Source organism: Parus major, chromosome 12 (genome assembly GCF_001522545.3).
Source record: "Parus major isolate Abel chromosome 12, Parus_major1.1, whole genome shotgun sequence".
Lineage (NCBI taxonomy): Eukaryota > Metazoa > Chordata > Aves > Passeriformes > Paridae > Parus > Parus major.
In genome coordinates this window covers 200,945-225,080 of record NC_031781.1, presented here as the reverse complement: position 1 = coordinate 225,080, position 24,136 = coordinate 200,945, and the positions used below count along the sequence as shown (strand labels likewise).

The 24,136-nt window shown below is 43.6% G+C and overlaps 1 protein-coding gene across 5 annotated transcripts in view; it reads left to right on the top strand.

Annotated features, from left to right (window-relative positions):
• The window catches only part of IQSEC1 (IQ motif and Sec7 domain ArfGEF 1), a 277,486-nt gene that overhangs the window by 106,627 nt on the left and 146,723 nt on the right, over positions 1-24,136 (top strand). Inside the window, exon 1 of one of the 5 annotated variants that reach the window (XM_015640637.3) lies at positions 3,881-4,390. The exons of the other annotated variants lie outside the window; for them this stretch is intronic. Within the exon in view, the coding sequence (XP_015496123.1) occupies positions 4,089-4,390 (302 nt within the window). The 5' untranslated portion in view covers positions 3,881-4,088. Of the gene's footprint in view, positions 1-3,880; positions 4,391-24,136 lie in introns of those variants that run through there. 5 annotated transcript variants of the gene reach the window in all.

Here is a 24,136-nt window from a genome sequence, read left to right as displayed (position 1 = left end):
AGCCCTGCTAGCTCCGTTCAGGGGTTCCCCTGCCAACACAGATAAGAGATGGGAAATCCATGTGGCGTTCCAGAGAGTCTTTAATGCAGGCTTCAGCCAAGGGGGCAGTGATGGTCCAACCCCAAACGGGGTAAAAGCTGGGTTTTTATAGGGAAGGGGAGGATTGGGAAGGGGACCAATGGTCTGAGAGGGGATAAGATGATCAGGAGTTAACAGGGAGATAACATGGGTTCCTGAAGCAGGAAGGGGTCCACAGGTTAGTCACAGTGACTAGGCAGTTTTAGCTTAGGGGATTGATCTCCAGGGAGGATGCCACAGATGCCTTTCAGAGGGCTGGGCCTCCTCCACAGATGCTGACAAGTTATCAGTGTTCAGAGCACTCAGTACCACTGGACATTTATTGTGACAGCCTGTCCATGCTGAGGCCTTGTTACAGTATTGTCACAGTACAGCTGGCCTGGACAAAGTAAATCTGACCATAACACAAATCCAATTCAGCTAGCATAGTTCATCCCTGGATAAGTTACAGGGCACCCTCAGCCAGCCCCATCCAAGGTGAGAAGTAAGCACACCACTGGCCAGGACGCAGGGCAGGGAGAGAGATCTCAGCCATGGCTGTCTAGCCTGGGAAATTTGAATTGGGTATTTAAGTGAGTTCTGAATAATAAACGAGGCTGTTTTGTCTCATGAGCACCTGGAGCACGAGTTGTGGATTTTTGTCTCCACACCCACAGCTGGCACATTATGAGGCCCGTGGAGTTCTTCCTAGGTACTTCAGTGGGATCAGAGCCCTTGTCTTCAATACTTCTGGGTTGTACAGTGATTAGCACAATGTCTTGGGAATTTCATGTCCAGTTCTTTTCACACAGTGACAAGTGACTGTACAAGTGTCTTGCTGAGCTGGATTTGTAGTACCAGGGAGGACTTGACTCTGGTGTCCCCAGTTCTGCCCTACTTACTGCATTTTTCTGATAAAGAAAAGCCTTTTTTTAAGTTAAAAGCCAAGGCTAAGCAGCCTGTGCAGTTACTAACTCTCCATTTTTGTAGTATTCAATCAATTGTGAAACATTCATTCTGCTAAGACACAGATGTGGGAAGACTATCCCACACTCACTCATTAGCCCAACTCCCATTGTTCCAGGGGAGAGCTGAGGGAGACTGAGCTGAAGATACATTGGCTAAACCAGTGTTTAACAGAAATTATGCAAATGAGTCCATTATCTTAAATAAAACTATGGAGCTTAGGTGAGTTTAGAGCCTGATAGTTGTTTCCTCAGCTAATTTATCCAGACACATTAAGCCAAAAGCCAGAACTGAATTGAAAGCTTGTCCCAAACACAAACAACAATGCCATGCACTGAAAAGCTTCCTATTAATCCTATTCTCCTTGATCTGGATTGATTATCATCCATGATTATCATCATTCATTTCTGAATACCTGGGTAATCATTCCTCACTTTTCATTTGACCTGTGCACTGTCAGACATCTGCACAAACTGGAATTAAAACCAGAAGAATGCACCAAGCTGCCAAGCCTTTATATTCTCTTCCTCGTGTGCTGCTGGTGATTGAGCTACTTGACCTTGCAATAGCTTGGAAAGCTGTTTTATGGGATTCTTTATGGAATGGTGTTGTTTCCTTAGCAGGCATTGATCATTTATGTGATGTATTGGTGGCTGTGATGTGCAAGTTCAGGACACACAAACACCTTTTGAAATTGTACTTTTCCAGTCCTCTGTATTTGGTATCTGCTAAGAATGAAGCAGTATTTGAATCATTATAAAGCTTCCCTGCTTAAAGACAAGATACTTTTAGGCTGTGCAGCAGAAAAAAACATTCATCTAAATCTATATTCCTCTGAATTATCTTAATTTGTGCAAAAGATAATTCAACTTTCAAAGCTGACAGATACCTGTGATCATGTCAGTGCCTTTCAGGGTAGCATATCTGTGTTTGAGGTATGAATGCTCCAACCCCCCAGGCCTCCAGTGTGGCATGGGGACACTTTGCTTAGGATCCTGACCTGTGCCATGAGCCCATGTGGGTTGGAGTCACAGGATCAAGCTCCCAGGGAAGGTTTTGGGAACCGTATCAACAAAGATATTTGGGGATGGCCATACCAGGTTGGATTCCCTGGAGCTCACTCTGCTGGGTGGGGCAGCACCACATCAAGTGGCTATTTATTTAGTTGTAGTTTTCCTTAGAGGAATCCTGCTGGAGCACCTGTTGATGCTGGATCCAAGCCCTACAGGTCAGTTATGTGGGGGAATGGGGAATTTTTGGGCCTTTGCTTCCCCTCTGGTTTCTTATTGCATTCCATGGCACCCACACATGCTGATGTGACTTGAGGGCTGTGGCTGATCTGACAATTCTGCAAATTATCATCAAATTTGCTTTTGTAAGACAAAATGCACCTCTGCTAGACAGAATTGTGGAATCAGGGAGTGGTTTAGCTTGGAAGGGACCTTAAAAATCACCTTGTTTCACCTGCTGCCATGGGCAGGGACACCTTCCACTGTCCCAGGCTGTTCCAACCCCCGTCCAGCCTGGCTTTGGACACTTTCAGGGATCCAGGGGCAGCCACAGATTCTCTGGGAACCTGTGCCAGGGCCTGTGTACCCTCACAGGGAGCAATTGCTTCCCAATATCTCATCTATCCCTACTCTCTGTCGGTCTGAAGCCATTTCGCTTTGTCCTGTTGCCCTTTAAAATAGTTCCACTCCATCTTCCTTCTTGTCTCCTTCAGCTACAGTGGGGCTGCAATTAGGTCACCCTAATTCATTTGCAAATGAGTTTGGACCAAAGATCTCCTGCCTCCCCTTTTTCTTTTTTTTTTTTTTTTAAAAACTTTTGCAACATCTTTGGCAGTTCTTGCTCCCCTTGAGCCCGAGAAGCTGCACGGGTGCATCAGTAGGATTTGGCTGCCCGCTGCCGCCTGTCCCTCTGGAAATGGGACAACTGGCCATGGAGCTGATCACTTGACCATGGCAAATGAGCTGCCCTCGTCAGTGTGTTCTGGTGTATATTTAACTTAATAATGTGAGCAGATGGTCATTACATTGATTCATGAAGGAAGGGAGGAAGCTTGGCTTGGGAAAGTCAGGGCTGAGTGCTGAGCATCAGAGCTGGGCAGGATGCAGGGAGAGGAGGAAAAAGGCACATTTTTGTACTCTGTGGGGTCTGTTGGTTTAGTTTTCATTTGGTTTTCTCTTTTACAAAGTATCACTTGAATAAAATCAAGTAGAGGTGACTCATCAGGCCTGTAGAAATGATAATTTCCCTGGAGAGGCGGCTCATAGAGCACAAACAGGATGGTGCTGAAGTGTATGCACCACTGGTGGTGCTAAAAAGGGAGGGGGGAGATGGGGAGGCAGTTGCCTGTAGAGTTATGAAGCTTCTCACTCTGCTCTTGCTATTAAAGATGACAGCTCTTCTGCAGGGAAAGGTAACGCTGGAGTAATAATTCTTTAGTAATTTTTTTTTTGCAAAGAGCAACTTTGTTTAAATCCTGTCTCATTTAGTAGGTATAATGAGAGATTCAAGCTAGAAGCTAATTGTATAAGATATTCAGCCACTCTTGTAAGCCAAACTGGGAAGTTCACAAATCCCCAACCTGCAGCAGCTTGCAGGAAAAGCTTGATTTGCTTCTTAATTCTGCAATTTTCACAGGAGAAATGCCATATACAGAGTAATATTCTCTTGAGTAAGAGCTTAATCTCATGTTAGGTTGCTGTTTCTCCTAGTTGCTGATTAGCTTTGCTGTCCTATCAGTTTATGTCATAGTATGTGACTATAAATTGACTTTGCAGTGAGGAGGGAATACATTTGTCTTCACAGATGCTGCTGTTTCCATGGAGATAAAAGGACCAATGGCCTTTTCTTGGTTTGGACTGTACTACAGTGAGCAGGCAGAGATGGTGCATTCGAAAATGCAACATTTGGTGCTTTGATAATTCCATCTAAATATCAAATGAGAAAGCATATTGTTTCTTCTTGGTGATGAAGTTGAATAATAAATACAGCTCTGGGACTTTTTCTGGAAGCAGAAAGCAAACCCACCAGGAATGTGAGGACAGCGTGGCTGGTTTATGCTTGCTAAACCTCCTCTCTGGGAAAAACCTTTTGGCTTTGCAAAATATAACCCTGTAGAGCCTTTGGGTTTATCTGATGCAGTGTTTGATGCTGGTTACATCACCAGTTTACTTATCTGTGATGTTCTACTGTGGCTGAGCCTGAATGAGCATGCAAAAGCTGTAAATGTGATTTTTGGGGTTTTTTTTACATTTTTTTTTGCCTTGAGAAAGAGCTTTTCTACCTCAGATTGCGTGAAAGAAAATATAAATACCAAGGCCACCCCCCATTCAAGGATGGCTTGCAGAAGGTGTTATTTGTGAGTACCTTTTCCTTCTTCATCTATCGTCACATCTCTGATATCTGTGTTGAGGATTCCAGAAGTGGGAGTAGTCATCGGTTTATTGTTGGATAGGTTTCTTTCCATGAACCATTTTTAGGGTGTTCCCTTTTTTGGCAGATGAAAGTTCTGTATATTAAATGTATGATGATGATGATGATGATGATGATGATGATGATGATGATGATGATGATTGTGCATATGGGTATTTAAAAAAACAGGGTAATAAAGTGAGTAGTCTGTGTATAGCAGGGGAAAAAATGAGGAAACTGTTCACTTTGCATCCAAGCAGCAATGCAGGATGCTAGGAATTCTGTCAGTGATGAGTCAAGGATGTCTCTTCTATTTTGCTCAAATGCTTTGTCATATTAAAGTGCTATCTGTCTTTTCAGTACAGAAATACAAACAGCAGGACGTGCAGTGCAGCTTTGAGTAGTGTCATATCAAGGAGGCAAAACGTCTCTGTGATTTTGTTGTTACGTTTATGCTGATCAAAACATAAAGGTGCATTCACTGATTATTATTCCCTGGAGCAGTTTCTGGATGGTTGAGGTCAGCCACAGGAGCTGATTCTCCTGTGGAACCCCTGGCGGGAGCTGAGCCCATGGCTTGGGGCTCGGTGCTCGGCCATCCTGGAGGATGATGCTGGTGCATCGGGTGGATGGATGGAGCACACACGTAGTTTGCTCCAAAATGGGCACAAGCAAGGCTGGGATGGGCCATTGGATTTGCCTTCACTCCCAGTCCAGGGCTTTGGAATAGCTGTACCTCTGTGTGCAGTTCTGAACCCTGGTTAACCATCTGCTCCCTTTAGGGTTAAATTTGGGGTTTCCAGAGTAGCCTGCATGAAACACATGTAATTTTCATCCCTAGCCTTTTCCAGTTATTTAAAAAGTGCTTCTGTGCATCCTGATTTGAGTAAATCTGCTCCATGTTCAGCAGTACCATCCACATACAGGCAGAGTAAATAAAACCATTCCAAACCAAACTCCTCAAGTAGAATGACAAAAGAATATTAGAATCTGTCTTAAAGTTTTCTTTAGCATTTTGTGTTGTGCTGAAGGGGTGAATGGTTAAGTTGAAATGTTTAAAATCAAAATAAATGTGGAACCTTTTGTTGGAAGTTGAAATAAGAAAAGTAAACATGGAGAACAGGTTGCAGCCTTCCAGGTATGCATGGATCAGTTTGAAACATCCTGCTGTGTGTTTATCCATGGGAGAATAGTTCTGGTTGTGTTCAATTTAATTCAGGTCCTTCATTTTAATTTAGGTTGTGGGATTTGGGGATTCTGTAACTCTCAGCAGGGAATGGATTTCATACAGTTCTTATCATGTGGGGCTAAGGAATATTTAATCCCTGTATGTTGCTGTCTTTAACAGTGAGGTTGCAGTCTTATTTATAGTTCCATCTTGGGCAGGATTTTCCTGTTTTGGTGCTTACACCTTTAGTATCTTGTATCCACCTCAGCACGTTGCTGTAGCAAACAAGATGTGGTTTCTGCCTCCTACTATGATTCTGTGTTTTAACTTCTGTGTAGGAGAGCTGATGATGATTGTTGGAAAGAGGAAAATGTAAGCTGGAATTTTGTTTTTTATTTTTTTTAAGAACACATGTATACAGAAAGTCTTCATGTTCTTTAAAACTAATGGGTTCTCAATAATGAAAATGTATGTTAAACTGTTAAACACCAGTTCTTTAATGCTTGAGTAAGCTTTCAGATGAAAACTTACATGCAATAACTCTGTCAATGTTCTTGTGATATATATATGCCAAAGATCTTTGCCATTGAAAGTATCTTTTTTTTTAAGATAAAAATATCTTTTTCATCTTAAAGTGGGGGAAGCCTGGTTGTTGCTGTTCTAAAAAATGCCAAACAACAGTGTCACACTGCTTGGATTAATGAAACCCTTTTTGTTCAGCTGCTGCACTGAATAGAACATATGTCACTGGAGCATTGTTTTAAGTAACAGGATTTGCCTTGCTATAAATCTCTCACGCTGTATCTTGGTAATTTCATTCTTTGTACTTTGCTGTTTTGCCCCTTTCATCAGCTGCAAATCCAATATGTATCACTGGCAGTGGTTAGCTTTGGGTTTGCCACGGTTACTGCTCTGTGAGATTATAAATGTGACTGTGTTCTGTAATGGGACTTGGAGTTTCTTGAGGATTTCTGGGACCTCACATAAAGAAAAGATGTGGTGAATATATCCACTCTCTGATTTAATCCAAAAGATATTTTCCTTCTCTCTTGTCTCTCAGTTTCTGGGTTTGGACTGTGTGTGGGGGTTTTCTACAGATTTTGACAGCTCCCAGTAAGCACAGCTGACACAACTGCATCTTATGAGTCCTGTGAATTATTCTACATCACCCTGCACCATACATGGGGTTCTAGTGAGACTTAAAAGGAAATTTTTCTAATTACAAATGTCTACATATTATTAGTCTTAATTAAATTCACCCTAGTCCAGCTAACCGAGGATTGGAGCAAACCGTGCAGGGATGCAAGGCAGGAATGCCTTCTGCCTGTTTGTGTAGGCTGGTACTGCATTTTCATGAAACCAAAATCAGTTTATAACAATTATTTATAATTCTCTGTAATGCTAATAAGTGCTGTGTTCTAGGATGGGACAAAATATTGCCTGTTCCTTGCTTAGTATGCTGGGCCTGTCGTGGTTCCGTTCTCCCAGGAGATGATAATTATTTGCAGGCCCTTTGATGGAGGAGAGGTCAGTGAGAGTGTGCCTGATGATTCCATTGAAAAATCCAGCTGTGGACACTTGAGTTGGGAATACACAAAGGGAAGCATTATTCCAAGCAAGATCTCCCAGTCTGCATTTCTGCTGCACCATATACAAATGCTGCTATTAAATAATTTTGATGACAACCAAATTTGATGATTTCTGGAACAAAATTCAGTGATCTGTACTGTGGACTGTGTGTGCTGCTCGTTTGGAACTGCAGGTTTTACTGAGCATCCTTGTAGCTGGTGAAAACACGTTTCATTGCTGTAAAGAGAAGATGGTATTCTAGAATGCTTTTAGCCAGGTTCTGATTATTGTATGGAAGGCAGAAATGGAAAGAGGGAGATGCCAGCAGAGCAGCTCTGCTATATATGGCTGAGCTGTTTGTGATATGTGGTTGAGTTTTTTGACTCTCAAGCTCCATGCAGAGTAATTACACTGGTGTTTCCCTGCCAGGAGCTGTCCTGTTGCCTCCCTGGGATTTGGTGTCCAATAAGATGTGCCCAAAGAGCCATTTTGTGCACAGGCAATGAAGGGATGAAAGAAGGAGTTGTGGTTCTCCTGCAGTCTGTGGTGGTCTCTGCTGTGAACTGTAAGGTTTTTATGTGTGCAACCATAAAAGCAATAGCAGCATTTAATGTGGGGTTGCCATCCAAAAGAGTGTGTGCCAGGAAAATAATTAATGATAACAATGCTGTGAAAAAACCATAATATTTTCTGTGTGCCACTGCAGCCTCTCCTTGACATGCTTGCTGCAGAGCGCTGGACCTACAGTGGGGTGAAATGAATAGGAAAAAAGAGAAGGTTTTTCAGTGCTGCTTCAAAACCCAAAATCATACTGCCCTGTGTATTTTGGGTAAAAAACAGTAGAAATTTGTCCTTGGGAATGGGAATGTGTCATGTACTTAATCACCTTGAAGTGGCCGTAGCCACAGACAGCTTCAGTCACACCTGGGCTGGGACAATGGGAGCTGCCATGGAAAGCTTCTTTCTGCTCTCTCTGCTTTCCAAAATGTTGTCCTGTGGCCTGGGGTCAGGGTTTTCATTCTGGAAACCCTTCTAGAAGGTTAATAAACTTGTTAATTAGCAAGCATTTAGCTGGGCTTGATGTGAATTCTTATGACTTTTACTGTTCATCACCTCTTTGGGTATCCTTTTGATTAGATTTCAAATGTTGTTCCTCATTAAAGTGATGGATTTATTAAAGAAGAACAGGACAGACTTTATTCATTTTTAACTGCAGTCTTTTCTAATCTCAGCTGTTTCCATAACTCTGGATCAACATAATAAAGAAAATTTCAGCTTGTAAAATAACATTCCTCTTCAACAGAATAAAATACTGAGAAATGCAAATATTCTTTTTAATAGTTCCAATCAAATGAACCATTCTTGGCTACTTCAGCTGCCATGGAGTGAATGGGCTGAAATAGGGGATGAATTTGTCCTGCTGTTCCCAAGCTGATTTTAGAAGGATGAGTGCACACAGGTATCTAGGGGCCCAAGGCAGGACAGCAGCTTGAGATGGGATTATTTTTTCCACATACCCATACAAGTGCAACATGCACTTGATGGAAAAATGTGCCAGAAGAAGGGGAGCAATCATGGCAGATGGAGGGGAGCAGATTGTTGTTTCAGAGCAAAGGAGGAATGGTGAATGAAGTCGTGGCTCTGGGAGAGGGCAAAGGGCAGTGAAAGTACTGAGCAGCTCCTCTCATCAGCCACATCATTAACTCCAGAAAGGCTCCCTCCAGCTACGCCCCTGCTCCGATGTCCTTTGGTCTCAGGTTTCCTGTTTGGAAGTTCTTGTAGGAAAAAGCTCTCAGACACAGCGATGGTTTAATAATTCTGACCCTCTCACAGATTTGCGCCTGCTGAAAATTCAACAGCAGCAGAATAAACAAGGTTGGGTGGATGTCCTTTTCTCACCATGGTGTCCTGTGCAGGGAGAGGGGACAAGCTGCCTCCAGGCTCCCAGTCCTGCCAGGACCATCTGCTGGCTCTGAGCACATTGTGAAAGCACAGGATAACCTGTTAGAGCAAAAGCAATTCCAACATAATGGCTTCATGTTCTGTTCTCACAGGCTGTTTAAAAACCAATATTGAGAAGATTGTTTGCTGAGTTTGGGAGTCTTGTTGGGGATTGCAAGAGAAAATGAAAGAAAAATTAAAATAGTTGTGGCTTTCTGTGATGACCAGTAATCAATTTCTTTTTATTTTTACATCTGTGCAAGGCTCTAAAACCGGAAGATGAAAAAGAATGGCCATTTCTGTTGGCTGATGGACAGGAAAGTGCTGTTAAAATCAGTGGATTCTAATGGCAAACATACACAGGAGTGAGAGGTACAGCCACACTTGCCTGGGGTCTGTGTGCACCATTAGGAGCTGGGGTTGTCCTGTGCTGTTGGGGAATGAAACGTCAAGGGTTTGCATCAGATTTGGCTCTGGTTTTACTGGTGGACTCATCTGCTCTCACAAAAATCTTGTGTTCACAAGGGGTTGCTCTCACAAGGGGAGAGCTGGAAGGAACATGGCCTGGAAATGGGAAATGGCCAAACTTCCATGTACACTGGGATTTTGCAGCAATGGACCAGAAACTGAAATTATTAGAAGCAGCATTTGTCACTTCAGTCATTTGTCTTGTGTTGGTGCTGAAGTACCCGTGCTCTCTTTATAATCCTAAATCATCCTTTGAAGAACATCAGCTACAATGTGGAAACTGATCTTCACAGGGCTGAGTATCTTTGAGACTGTGAACAGAAGTATTTAATTCTCCTCCAAATGATTGAAATTGATTTCTTGTAATGTCTTTAGGTGTTACAAATTAGTAAATGAATTCTAGCTTGAATGTAAATTCGTGTTGAAGGCTGGTCGCAACATATAGCTATGAAGTTTAAAAAATAATTAAAACTCCAACCAAATCAAATAAAAAAAAAGTGATTGGAACCTTAAACATTCTCTGGTATATTGCAGAGGGGTAAATGATTGCAAGTGCTGGTTTGGCAGGTGATTGAAGGCACAAAATGCCACATATGAATCTTAAATCGCATCAGCAGATTTACTCCATTGCTTTGGGTAGAATTAGTATTAATCACCACCTATAAAGCCTGATCCTCGTCATTGTCAGGATGGCATTAGTCAGTGAGATCTGGAGGAACCCAAACAGAGTTAAGCTACTCCTGAATTATAAAATTTGGAACAGAGCCCAGACCTCATGTTTCCTCTGTCTGTGGTGGGACAAGGATCCTGTCTGAGAATCCAGCCTGGTGTGTTGGACAGCAGTGACCTGGTGGCACCGCAATCTCAGCCTGCAGCTGAGCCCTGTCACCTCCTGCATCCCTGTGACAGTGTAGGGACCTCCTCCAAGCATTTGGCAGTTCCCATCTGCTCTCACAGAGATGGGACTGTTGCGCTTCTGCTGCACCTTGGAACAGAAACCCAGGGCAGATGAGCTCCTGACTCCAGTCCTGTGCCACGGGTGAGTACAAACCCTAACAAGAGCATTGGGAGAACTTCCTTATTTACTGTCAGGTTCTTTTGGGACCCAGGAAGGTTGGAGTAGGACAGATTCATAGAACCTTGTGGGCAGAATCGTTTTGGAAGAGCCAGGAGCAAGCTTTGTTCAAAGAGCTTTGTTGAGCAGAGCTGAATCCACAGCTTTCATATTCTTTCATACTTCACTGGTTAATTCTCTGAAGAAAGAGAGATCTGTGTGGAAAAAAACCAGTTGTGGGAATGGAATCTGGAAATGGAATGGAAAATGGAATCTCTGCTACTGATTTTCTCCATTTCCTTCTTATGCTTCTACTGGAAAAAAACAGGTAACCCAAGGCAGGAGGCAGCGGTTCCTCTGTGTGAGCAGTTGCCAGTGTGCCCTGCACTCACAATCTGCTTTCCCAGGACTGAGTGGAACAACTTGTGTGGAATACTGTGTGATTTTCATGTCAGAAAATCCAGCTTTGGCATGTCCTGGCTGCTTTGATATGGCCCATCAATGTTTTCAGTATTGTTCTCCATCTTTCTTTTGAATTTTTCATCTTTCCAAGGGGTTTGAAGGTGCTCCCATGAGTACCTGTGCCCCGTGAGGTGTTAGCAGGGTACATCCCATGCTGGGGAGGTGCCTTGTGTCTGGATTGTGCTGGATTTCCAAAAGCTCGAGTACTTTACAGGAGTTACCAGCTTTAAACAGAAAATCCAACTGACCCTGGCCATGCAGTTGCTGACACAGTGTTGGCAGCAGGAATCAGAGCAGGCTGAGCTTATCTTTTTTCCCTAAGGGGTTAGTAACTTCCTCCTGAACAAAGCCCGACTTCTTTTTGCTTAACCACTTTTTGATCTCATAAGACAGTGACCTCACAGGATTCAAATTAAGCCTCAGGGATGCAGAAGAATCAAAATCAATCTTCTGAGACTTCTGTCAAAACACTAAGAGAAACATGGGGGGGTTAAAAAGTGCATTTGTGTGCACAAACACACACAACACCTCTGTTAACTGTAAGATTGGATGCTTACAAGTTAAATGCAGATTTTCAGTTTAATGGCTCCTTCTTCCACAAGTGCCTGCTCAAAGAGCAAGGAGATAGTGATTTTTTTTTTATGATTTCCTAGAAGAATGCTGTGTCCTGAGAAATTTGATTAGGAGGACATATCATGGAGGACTTGCTGTGCTGAGCCTTGTTTAATATTTCCTGGCACAAACCCCAGGCAGTCAGGGACATATGCTGTGTGGTGCTTAAAGGTTTTCCAAGCTTTCCTTCAGATGTGGCCCCGTGTCTCGTTTTGAGACTCCTCTTTGTTTCAGTGAAACAATACCAATCTAATGATCTGGGATGCAGAATATCTTTGTGCTGTAAAGGCTTTTTTTGTTTTCTTTCTAGGCTTTGAACAAATGATAGCAATTAAACTGTTATTGTACAGTTCTGAATATTGTTTAAAACACAGGTGAAACTTGGGTTCTTTCACATTTTCAAATGGTTTATTTTGCAAATGTTTGTAATTGCTGGGCTTGAAGAAAGCTTTGTGTCCATGTCCATTGCATTCTTCCTCCTCATTCAGAGCACTGTGCTTTAATTCCATTAACAGAGAACAGCCTGACTGGTGCAGAGTAAGATGCAAGCCTAAAGCTTCATTTCTATAGGGATTTTAACCCTCATTGTTTCAGCTTTTGCCTTCCTTCCACGTGGCAAGGCAAACCCCAAACCTTAAATTGGCATTTGATCTTAATCCTGCAACAAATCTTTGATTGATTCTTCATTGCAACAGCTCCTCACCGTCATTTTGATGTGTGCATTTAAACCTGGGACTGTTCCCCTCTGTCCCCTGGGATCCAGAATTGACAGCTGTGCCTCAAATTTCAGTCACCGTTCTTGTGAGTTTCCAATATTCCTGTCAGCACCTGCCTTCCCCCCAAAAGCTCCTTTCTCAACATCTGGTGGTTTGACATTATGTTTTTCCTTGTGTCGTAGGTCTTTAAATACTCTGCACCAGTTTTGCTGTCCAGCTCCATTGTACCATTCCCAGCTAGCTGTCCCTGCCACACACTCAGAGTACAGGTAAGAGTAGACATGCTCCACCCACTGCTGCTTTTTGGAGAGTTTTCTGATGTTGCCATTTGACACCAGACAAGCAATAGTTGCTTTAGTTTTAAAAGGAAAAAGTGTAAACAAACAAAAAAGAATATTGGAATAAATATCCAATATTTTTGACGTCTGGTAGGGTAGCTGTGAATAGAACCATCACTGCAGTGAGTGCTTCTCTCAGGCACTCTGGAATTACTGGGTAAAATGAGTGTCATGTGCTTTAAGAGGCCCATCCCCCTGTGCTTGCAAAGGTAGGGAGAAAGGATTTGTAGGCTTAGCTCTCACGCGACAAATGTGCTGAAATATTTATATAATTCATGGAGGATAATGATGTTGTTCTGAGCAACACTTTTGTTCACCCCTGCCTATTCCATGCCAGTAGCTGAGGAGTTCATCCATGTGTTTAATCCCCTGAGGGTTAAAGGCATGGACCTGCCCAGGGCTCAGTACTTGACTTGGATTTGAATGAAATAATGGGGTTTTAAACACAACCAGGTCCTCGATGCCAAGCAGACCCAGTCCTGAATACATCCAAAATACACGTTTTCCAGCTCATAATGCTTCTTTTAACATAGATGCCTTTACTATCTATGTGTTCTCTTTGATCCAATGTAGAGAGCAGCAATTACATCCCATAGTACAATTCACTGTCAGTGCCAGTGTTTATTGTAACACCTTAGAGAGGCATCAAAGGGCAGCTAATCTAAGTCATTGGAAATGTAAAAGCTGTTAAAAAATTGTGCATGCCATGGAAAATATTGTCTTGAATTTTTACTTCTGCTATGAGCAATCGACTTAGTGATTATTGCCAGCTCATGAATAATATTAATATCAAAATATTGGAAGCCTGGTGCTGCAAAATCAAAATTGCTTTGCACAGGTAATAATGAAAGACAAAAGCAAACAATGAATCCTAAATCTGTAAATGCATAAACATATTTCTGGTTTGAATATTTCATCCCATAGTTACCTCTAACCATGCATGCTTGGATTCACTCTGTTGGTTTGTGTTGCAGCATCTGTTTATGTGTTTGGTATTTTTCCCATCAGAGCCCTTTGTTTATTTGGTGGTAGTGAGTCCATAGCTGAGTTATAAGACAGCTCAATATTCCTTTGGTGAGGAGCAGGGCCTGAAAACTCTTAGATTCCCTACTTGCTTTTTAGTGAGGCTTTTAGTTTTCCTGTGTCCTTGGTTGATAGTGCTTTGATTTTAAGGATCTTCCTGTAGGGATGTTGATGGGAAAACACGCTGTTCCTTGAATGTCTCAGTGTCCTGCTCCATGTAGGGTGTTATTTTTATCACTAATATTTCTTCTAGAATTAAAGCTTAGAGCAGCAGAACTTCATGGTTGAAAAATCTGAATTTCTTCAGGTTTTTTTGTGCAGTGAAGACAGAAATTCCCTGCTCTGGATGTGTAAAGCCTGTACCATTTTCAGAGCACCTAAACGTGTGCTGTGGGACCTTCAGCTGACCGCTCAGGACTGAGGGGTGGGAAGGAGCTCATCCCTGGCCTTATCTGCCCTCAAAGAAGTTTAGGCTCAGGGAGGACCTTCTGGCTCTGTTCCCTGACACAAGAGGACATCCAGGGAAAATGGGGGTCTGCTCCCAGGGAACAGGGATAGGAGGACAGGGAACAGCCTTAGGCTGTGCCAGGGGAGGCTCAGGCTGGATATCAGGGAAAAGTTCTTCACTCAAAGAGTTGTCAAATCCTGGCACAGGGTGCCCAGAGCAGCTGTGGCTGCCCCTGGGTCACTGGAAGTGTCCAAGGCCAGGTTGGATGGGACAGTGGAACGTGTCCTTGCCCGTGGCTTTAAGGTCATTTCAATCCAGAGCAGTCTGGGGTTCTGTAAATAGGAGGATATGGAAAAGCAGCAGCCAATCTCTCCCAGGGACAAGAGGCAACCAAAACAAATTGCAGTAAGGAAAATTCCAGTTAAATGTGAGGTAAGGAGAGAGGGAATTTCACTGTGAACTTGGTCAAATGTTGGAGCAGAGGCCAGCAGAGGAAGTGGGGTCTCTATCCTCAGCCATGCTCAGTTCAGTGGGGCACCACTGGCTGTGCCCTGCTCTGAGCAGGGACTGGACTGTCCACACCTTCACAAGACCCTTCTGACACAAATTATCCTTCATCCCACAGCACCTTGTTCTTGGAAAGGAAAAACAGAGTTGCAAAATAGAAAATTTTATTCTGTAGAATTTAATTTCAAATTATGCAGCGATGTTAATGCTGTCCCTGCCCACAGATGTGCTGCTGTGCTGGAACCAGACTGTTACAATCATCCTCATGGCAGGAATTGGTTTGGTTTACCCATAATTTCAATTTCTGAAGTTGTTATATCCAAACTGCCATCCCCATGACTGTAATCTCTGAGTCAAGTGCAAATGATGCACCTGGTTTTGTACAGGACCTGTACACAGGGATCCCATTGCTGCGAACGAAAAGGAGCTACTAGAGCTCTAACAGGATTGGGCTTTGCATTTCCACATACACTTAATGGTATTAAATTTAGCTTTTAGTCTTCCCATTTATCAATTTATAAATAGAAATAATTAGAAACAAAACTAACAGATGTGGATGCTTTGGTCTGGCTTCAGTTTTGAGGCTTTATTTAGAAAATACACAGAGGGATTAATTTTGTAGCCCAGAATTAAAAATTAAATTTGCTCCAAAAGAGGCAATTGATGAATGCACTACAGTGAAATCTGGAGCATCTCTGATTTGCTGTTAGCTAATTGCTGGATGTTTGATTCACTCCAGCAGTTTTATTTCTAGTCGACACAATCTTTGGCATCTGTTTTGAATTGTTAATAAGGAAATAATGCATTTTTAATAACTGCAGCTATTGCAGTAATCCCTCACTCATTTTACAATGCTCAAAATAGACAGAAATAATACAAGTTATCTTGCATTCTCCTATTACAAGGGAAGTCTTGTGAAGCCTGAGCATGTCATGTCCTTCCACCTAGATACTTGTCTGGGTTCTGGTTAGCCCATATGCCTCCTCTGCTTGCTCTTTTGGGTTATTTCTGTTTGGGAATTAAAAACTAGACCAGCAATATCTGTAGCTTGGCTTCTCTGACTCCCTTCCCCTTCCTGCCTCCCGAGTAGAGCCTTGAAAACAATGACCTCTAGTTGGAAGCTGCAGGTTCCAGGAGCTGCTCTGGATTCATTAGATATCATTGGAATGCAGATTTTATATCTGGTGTGAAGGGCAAAGTAAAGGAAACGCAGGACACCCTGGAGAGGCTTCTGAAAGCAGAAATCCCAGCAGTCCTGTACTTCAGCTGCTGAGCCTCTGGCTTGATCCAGCTGCATCATCATCTCAGAGGCCTCGCAGCTGGAATGTGAGCTGAGCAAAGCCCAGAGATAAAATGGCATCCGGAGAAAGGGAATTTAATCAGTTCAGTGTCTTCACTGAGGAAGTTTGTCCACAGTATTTTCTGTGGCTTTAAACTGACAGAGAGTAGGTTTAGAATAGATATGGGCAAGAAATTGTTGCCTATGTGGGTGGGCAGGCCCTGGCACAGGGTGCCCAGAGCAGCTGTGGCTGCCCCTGGATCCCTGGCAGTGCCCAAGGCCAGGTTGGACATTGGGGCTTGGAGCAGCCTGGGACAGTGGAGGGTGTCCCTGCCGTGGCAGGGGTGGCACTGGATGGTTTTTAACTTCCAACCCAAGCCAGTCTGGGATTCTGTGACACATCTTTAGGCAAACTTCAGTCAGACCCTCACCCCATCTGTGCAGGTACCTCACACAGAGCAAAATTCTATGTACAGATGTCCCCATACTGGGGATTTCCAGCCCTGTTCCTATCTGCATTCCTTGTGTGGGTATGGAATAGGCTGATGTATGCAAACTGCAGCTGTGGACAGATTTGCTTGCCACTAACGTCTGAGCATCTTCCCATCTGATGTGTTTATTCATATCTGTGATTTCCTTGTTCTGATTTGCATGAAATGTTGGCTGTCACTCATTCTCCATCCACTCTACCTTCCATTCCTCTTATCTTGAATTCGATGCCCTTATCATGTCCAAAGACCATTTTTTAAATTGTGAAGCTAGAGATTTTTCTCTTTTTTTTTTTTTTTCCCAGTGAGGCCTGTGAAAACAAAATGATAATGCAAAGGATGTTATAGTGCCAAAGAAATCCCATCATTTTCTTGCAGTCTCTGCCTGCTTAATGTTTAATCAGCACCTCTGGGAGGTAAAACCATCATTCTGAAAATACTGTGCTTGTGTGAGATTTTAATGTGGAATCTTTGTTTCACCAGGTAATGTTGGCTCACATGCAGCAAACCACTGTGTGGACAATGATAGAAGGATTGATTGTGCTACTTCTTTCTGCCTGAGCCCCTGGGAGGCTTTAGAGTTGTTTTGCACCATAACTGGTTAACACAGAGGCCCCCCCTACATGATGCTGAGCTTTCAGATGCTTCTATCATGTATTGGAGTGGTTTGGTTTTCCTTAACTCTTCTTAAGAGCACAGTGGGAATTCTTGCACACTGGCACAGCCAGGGAAAACTGGGAAATAGCTTGTACCCCTAAAATGAAAAATATCTATAGATAAATGTACTTCACAACTCTTAGTTTATTTTTCCCCACTGCTGGGCACTGTACTCTTTCCTGACCCACAAAGCAAACATTTTTTGTGTCCTCCCTCCTCTTCCTCTAGAGACACCCCACACCATGCCTCCTGGTCCTGTGGTAGCTTCTGGTCAATGCCTAGTCACAGGTGAAGACATATCTGAAGGAGCTGCATTCAGAATTCATTTTAGTACTGATATGATTATTCATTGACATTTTCTACCAAAAAAAAATGTTGAATAAGGATCTAATTTCTAACTGCAATTCCCTAGCTGTCTACCTCAACATGTTTAAGCACTCTCTAGAATATGCAGAGATGTAAAAGCTTGATGGCATTTTAATTTAACTGAGCAAAGGAGTGAGAGCAGCATTGCCCAGACCAACAGCATGTCCCCCACAGAGGCAGGATGCAGATGGACAGAGCAGACCAGATACAAATTGTGACCAAACTCTGCCCTAAGTCAGTGTGAGGTTCAGCTGATTATGTAAGGCATCTGTGCTCACACCCTATGACAAAGGAAAGCTGGCATAATTGTAGTAATATTTGTAATTTTCCACTTGATGCCTACGTGATGCAGGGAATGCAAATGGATTGTGTTCCTGGGCACAACTGGGAGAACTGGCAGAATAGCCTAAAATTTGGTTTTGGATTCCCTTGTTTTTCTTCCTTCATTGTGTTCCTTTCCATCCTCCTCCTTAGCCTGTTCTTTAAAGGAAATGGCCCCTTGTGGTTGTGTCACTGGTTCAGAAGTGGCCTCACTAGAGCCTCCTGCTATGCCAGCATCTCCTTCCCTGCCATAAAGCACTTTTAGCATTACAGATGTGGGTATTCCAAACTGCTCCTGCCTCGTGGCACCATTCATGATGCTGGCAACTCATCCTGGAGACGGAGCTCTTCCTTCCACCTTGGGAAGGTGGGGGAGTGGAGAGCAGATCTGGTTGTCACCAGGATTTCTGTGTGTGAGCTGTCTGCAGAAGGGGGATGATGCATCTGGAATGTGGGCAGTGAAAATACCTGGGGGAAATTCTAAGTGTGTTAAAAATAAAGGGGTCATGGACACATTAGGCTGGGTATATATATGACTACTTAAATGTAATTTTTCTAATGGGAAAAACAGAAGTGGCTCTTTCAAAGTAGTGTTTCTCTCAATCTGAAAGTCACTAGTGTTGGCCTTGGCTCATTGGGCTGGTCTTCCCTTTGTGGAGAGTCCTGTCTCTGAGATGGAAATGGGTTAATTGGGTGATGCTTACAAACAGCTCACAGTATTTGGGAATTGGAAACAAAAGTAAACAGATTTCAGGCTGAATTTTCCTAATGCTGTTCCCTGTGATTCTCTTCCTCTGTCTCTTTTCTTTCTTGCTTCCCCCTTCTTCGGCAGGGAAGATAATGTCCTGCACCAGTTCTGCTGTCCACCTTCGGGGTCTAGTAGCCCATCCTCAAGATGACAGCGAAGCTGGGGGTCGCTGGGTGCAGTCAGTGCTCCACCTCTCCAGCCCATCTCTCCTCCCTTTCTGGTGTGCATGAACTGGCACTGCACAGATGCCGTGGGATCCCCGTGCTACCAGTTTGAGTAATGCCTCCTCTCCAGGTCTCCCCCAGCTCTCTCCTCCTGCCCAGTGCTGAGAACACAATGCCAGCTGTACACAGATTCCTGAAGTGCACAGTTTATTTTGAACTAAAATAAACGGTACCATAAGTCCTGAAGTGTAGTGTGAGCTTTGTTGCTGTCTGGACGTGGCCGTGTGGCGTGGAGGGTACAGCTCAAGGGGATTTTTTCTCTCCCAGATGTGTGGTGGGAGGGCAGCTGTTGTGAGAATCTCTATTAGGCTGTTTTAAGTTTGTTTCAAGGTTGGGCAAACATGAACATGTGATGTTTTATGGATGTGACTGCACAGAGATTAACCCTTCTTCCTTTCCCTGCTGCTGGTTCTGAGGAGCCAGCACATTTATGTTGTGGCAGCAGATCCTCTCTCCATGTCTGCTTCCATCCTAAGCTGCTTTGAGCTCTGTCTTCTCCTTTCCTTGGCCTCTGTGCAAGTCTTGGGTCAACCAAAGGACCAGATCACTGCTCATGTGCCCCAGGGCTGCAGCTGGGTAAATGAGATTGGGTGTCCAAGTTCCCACTGCCCACAAGGCTCTTGGTTGGTTGCACCTTTCCAGACACATCCTGTGCCTTTAAAAGAACCAGAGAAATTCTTCTGGTTGAGCCTTCCAAACTTAACTGGTGCAAGCAGATACACCAGGGAACAGAATTTCTCTGCAGTGGTATTTACTACTCTGAAGGTAGAGGGAAAGAAAGACTGGGAGAGGGGAAAAAAATTCTTAAATCTGTAGTCATTATCATGAGGTAAAATATTGCCCCCCACTGTCTGGGGCTCATGTAAAGGCAGAGGTGGCTTGATGTAGGGTGAAAAGCAGGTATTTATTTGTACTTGTGTGTGGCTTTGAGGATGGGATAAAAGGAGAATCACCAGGATCAAGGAGGGAAGAACTGTGAAGGTAGCTTGAGGCTCTTTCTCATCTTTGCGATGTGCTTTCCCCCCCACAAGGGACTCTCTATAAAACCAGAATACAGGTTGATGCTTTTCTGTGAGGTTTGATCCACTGTCTCTATCTTTGCTGTGAAATGTTTCCTTGTGGTTGCCTTGGCTGTGAGTGTGTAGTGTCCCAGACCTGGGGAGGGATTTGCTGGCACAAGAATAATTTGCCTTCATGATTGTACAAGTTTTTCTGCTCACTGCTCACATTCTGTGGCTGCTGCTGTTCTTCAGTGTTGAATGTTCTTAGTTTCACATGATTCTTAAACACTTTTCATTACAATATAGAGAAAGAACACTCATCCTCCCCACTGTAAAATTTCAAAATAATGTATGCAAAAAATAGTGTAGCAGATGACTGCAGTTTATTATATCCCTGGAAGTACTCTGATGTTTACTGGGTAGGGTAAAACACTGAAATGCTTGAACACTGCTCACTATTTGGGTCTTTTACTCTATAATTGAGAGTTTCTCAGTTTTTGCTCCCCAAAGATAGAAACAGTAGGAATTTCTGATATTTTGACTTGCTTATCTCCATCCCAGATGTAAACAGTGATTACCACTCTCTCCTCAGTAAAATGAACTCTGAAGCACTGTAATTTTTCCCTTGCAGAGGGGAAATTTTGTCCAGTCTTTCAATGAGTACCTTTTAGTTACTTGTGCAAAGGAAAACAAAGAAACAAGACTGATTTAACCCTGTAAATTAAACCCCCCAACCTGAAGAGCCAGCAGGTGATTATCTCCTGAAAGTGGCTGCAGTTAATGATGAGTCTCAGGAGAAGATGAAAGCAAAGCCTGACCAGCGTTATTGGCTCTCACAGGATGCTGGTATGGGGTGTTTCTATCCTGTAGTTTTCCAGTTAAGGGGAAATAGGGTCATTAGGTGTTGCTGGGATTTGGAACAATTCAAGTTTGTGGCTGTAGTGTCCCTGAATTGTGGCACTTTCTCTTCAGGAGCATACCAAGAGCTCACCTTCCCTGGTGCAATGGAAGCCAGAAATGCAGGAGTAAACATTTTTCTCTTTGAATAAATCATGGCTGGCTGAATAAAACATGCTGTGCATCCCTGGGTTTAGCAGCAGAGGCTGGTAGGGGCTCTCTTAGTTAACCAGAGGTAGAAGTAGATGACCTAAAATGCTTTGTATTATTATAACACAGAGAAAGGTACCAGCAGAAAAATTCCCATTCCTGGGTGATTTTGCACTGTTTTTGTGAAGAGTGAAGAATGTCTTACTATGCATTTTGGGATGGAAGGCAAAATAGAAATGGCATTTTCTTATTTTTTTTTTTCATTTTCTCCTTCCATGAACTCAGAGGGCTGAAAAAAAGTAGCTGCTTTGTGGGAGTTCAGATGGGGATTTTCTCCTTCAGCACCTTTAGGCATTCACACTGTTTAGGATCAGGATAGTTTGGTTTCATTCTGCAGTGTGGAGTTCTCTTTTGAAAACATACTCAGCTATTACATGGTTTTGCCTGAAATAGGAGGGTGAGACTCCAGATTTGCAGAGTAACCTCTGCCTTGCTGCTATTTCCTGCACTTGTATTATTTTCTCTCTGTTAACAACTGTGGGAAGTCACTAGAACAGCTCAGAGCAGTGTGTGGACCCTGGGCTGGAACGGGATGGACTTTTGTGCACCACTAGATGGAGCAAAAAAAACCAACCCAAAAACATACCAGTTCAACTGAGCTAAATTAAGAGATCCATTTCCCAAAGTAGATTTTAACTAGCTGAAGGAAAATACTGTGTAATGTAAGAGAAGAAATAATCCCCCCCAAAATGCAGCAGGGTGTAGATCTCAACATGGCTACAATCAAGGGTTCAAGGTGCTCCCTTGGCCAAACCAGCAGCTATGTCATGGCATAGAGATTGCCACCATTCCAGGCAAATCAGAATTCATGAGGAGTTTGAATTATAAAGTAACTTGTTGGCAATGCCACTGGGATGAAGCAGCGCTGTGACAGCACCTGAGGTCACTGGCAAGACGTGGGAACTTGGAATTCCATGTTGAGAAAGGTTGAGCCCCCTGTGGAACCCCCTCTTTGGAAAGGCTGAACCCCCACTCTGGAAGCACAGTTTTGCAAGGGGAACATTTCTATGGAATATTTGCCAAATGGACCGTCAGCACTAATTCCTTTTTCACCTTGAACGCTGAAATGGAGCAGGGAGCTCTCAGAAAATCCAACCTTAAAAATACAAATTCGAACATCTGTGGGAGTACTCGCTGTCTTTGTGTTGTGCCAGGATTGCGTGCGGCTGGTGGTAGAATTTTTTTGAGTTGTTGGTTTTTGTTTTTTTTTTTTCAATAATTGACTATTTCCTGGCGTGGGGGCTAGAGGGAGCTCCAATGCAGCTTTCCCAAAACTTTCCCGGTAAATCGCTCTTGCCTGGCTTACCCCATGAAGCTGCAAAAGAGGGAGGAAGCCAGCTCGATGTACTTCTGCACCCTATGAACACAGGACACGGGATATATATGGATATATGTGCCAGGATGCCCTACAGCCAATGTTGTTTATATATTTTATAACTATTATAATAAATGCTGTCTATAAATGTTATCATGATTACCCTAAATATGCTGTTTGTTTGTGCTCCCACCTTTCTGGAGTGTAATGCAGGCTATGTTCCAGGGAAGGTTTGTGTTTAACAGCACAGGAAAAGGTACAGGGGGTGTTTCACATGCCACTGCTACTGGTGGTTGTCAAGAAAGGGGTATGAGAACAAGACAGACACAAAGCAATACCTCTACTTGGCTAGTAGGTTTTTAAATAAAGAAATTTATAATTGAAAGGTATGAAGCACTATTATTCTATAGATTTTATTACTGCTAGATAAACATATCTGCTGATAAATTAGCAGAAAATCCAGGTTTATTATTCTTCCTCCACTGAAGAAATTTGTAATAGTTAATGGTATCACACCTGTATTTACAAGGTGTTTGGCATTCTGAACCTTTCCTGTAATTTTTCATGGCATGGAGGTATTCAGCTGAAAGTTGGACTCTAGGATCTTAAGAGGTCTTCTCCAGCCTCAGTAATTCTGTGGTTCAGGTAGGTTTCCCATCTTCTTTTAACTCCCCAAGCTTCAGCAGCTGCTTGGGGCTGGGAGGGCCCTGGCTAGGAGGGGCTGGGCTGAACAGCACTGGGTATTTAGTCCCCTTCCCTGGGTGTTTATCCCCCTTCCTTCCCTGGGTGTTTATCTCCCTGCCATGGGTGTTTATCCCCCTTCCCCGGGTATTTATCCCCCTTCCCCGGGTGTTTATCCCCCTTCCCCGGGTGTTTNTTTATCCCCCTTCCCCGGGAATTTATCCCCCTTCCCCGGGTGTTTATCCCCCTTCCCCGGGTGTTTATCCCTCTTCCCCGGATGTTTATCCCCCTTTCCTGGGTATTTATTGCCCTCCCCTTGCTCACCCTGCTGGCAGAGGAAGGGGCTCTGGGGTTCAGGATGAGCCCAAGGTCAGGGCTGGGTGCTTGCAGCTCCAGGGCCCAGTTCCTCACTGGAATCAGGCATCACTCCTTGTGCTGAGCTGCCACAAAGGGATGGATGAGGAGAGACAGACCTGCACCAAGTCCATCCACGAGGAGAAATGCCATTAATGAGTTCAGGGAGAGTTTTTCTGGCTGTCTGGATCCAGTCCAGTCTCCTGCTCCTGGCTGTGAGCTGACCTTTTGTGCCTCAGCCCCGCCACCACCCGGCTCCCTCCCCGTGGCCTGAGGATGTCCAGTCACTGACCCTCCAGAGAGACCCTGGGGACTTTCCTGGGGGTGAGAGGGACTCGTCAGTGCACCTTGGTTTTGGTTTTAGCAGCAGAATGCTACAGGGTCAGAAGGAGACAGCAGCTGTGCAGCTGATGTGGAATGAAACAAAATCACAGCATGGGTTGGGCTGGAAGGGACTTGAAAACTCATCCTCTGCCATGGGCAGGAACACCTTCCCTAGACCAGGTTGCTCAGGCCCCACCCAAAATATTTTGATTCCATAATGAGTCCAAGGCAAAAAATTGGTGTTAAAGTATTTATGAAATCAAGGTGCTGATATAGGAGGGTTCCACAGACCCTGAGGAGCAAGACCCCCTTCTGTGTGCCCAGCTAACACCCTTATGTGTCATTAATGTTTTATCTCAGTAATTTCTGTAAAAAGCAGATGTTGCTGTTTTCCCTTTGGAACTAAGATTTGAGAAGATTTGAAAATAATTATCTTTATTTGCTAAACAAGCTGGGAAGCTGGAACTGAAAATAACCAAAAGCTTTTTTTTTTTATTTGTTTACTTCCCATATTCAAGTGAA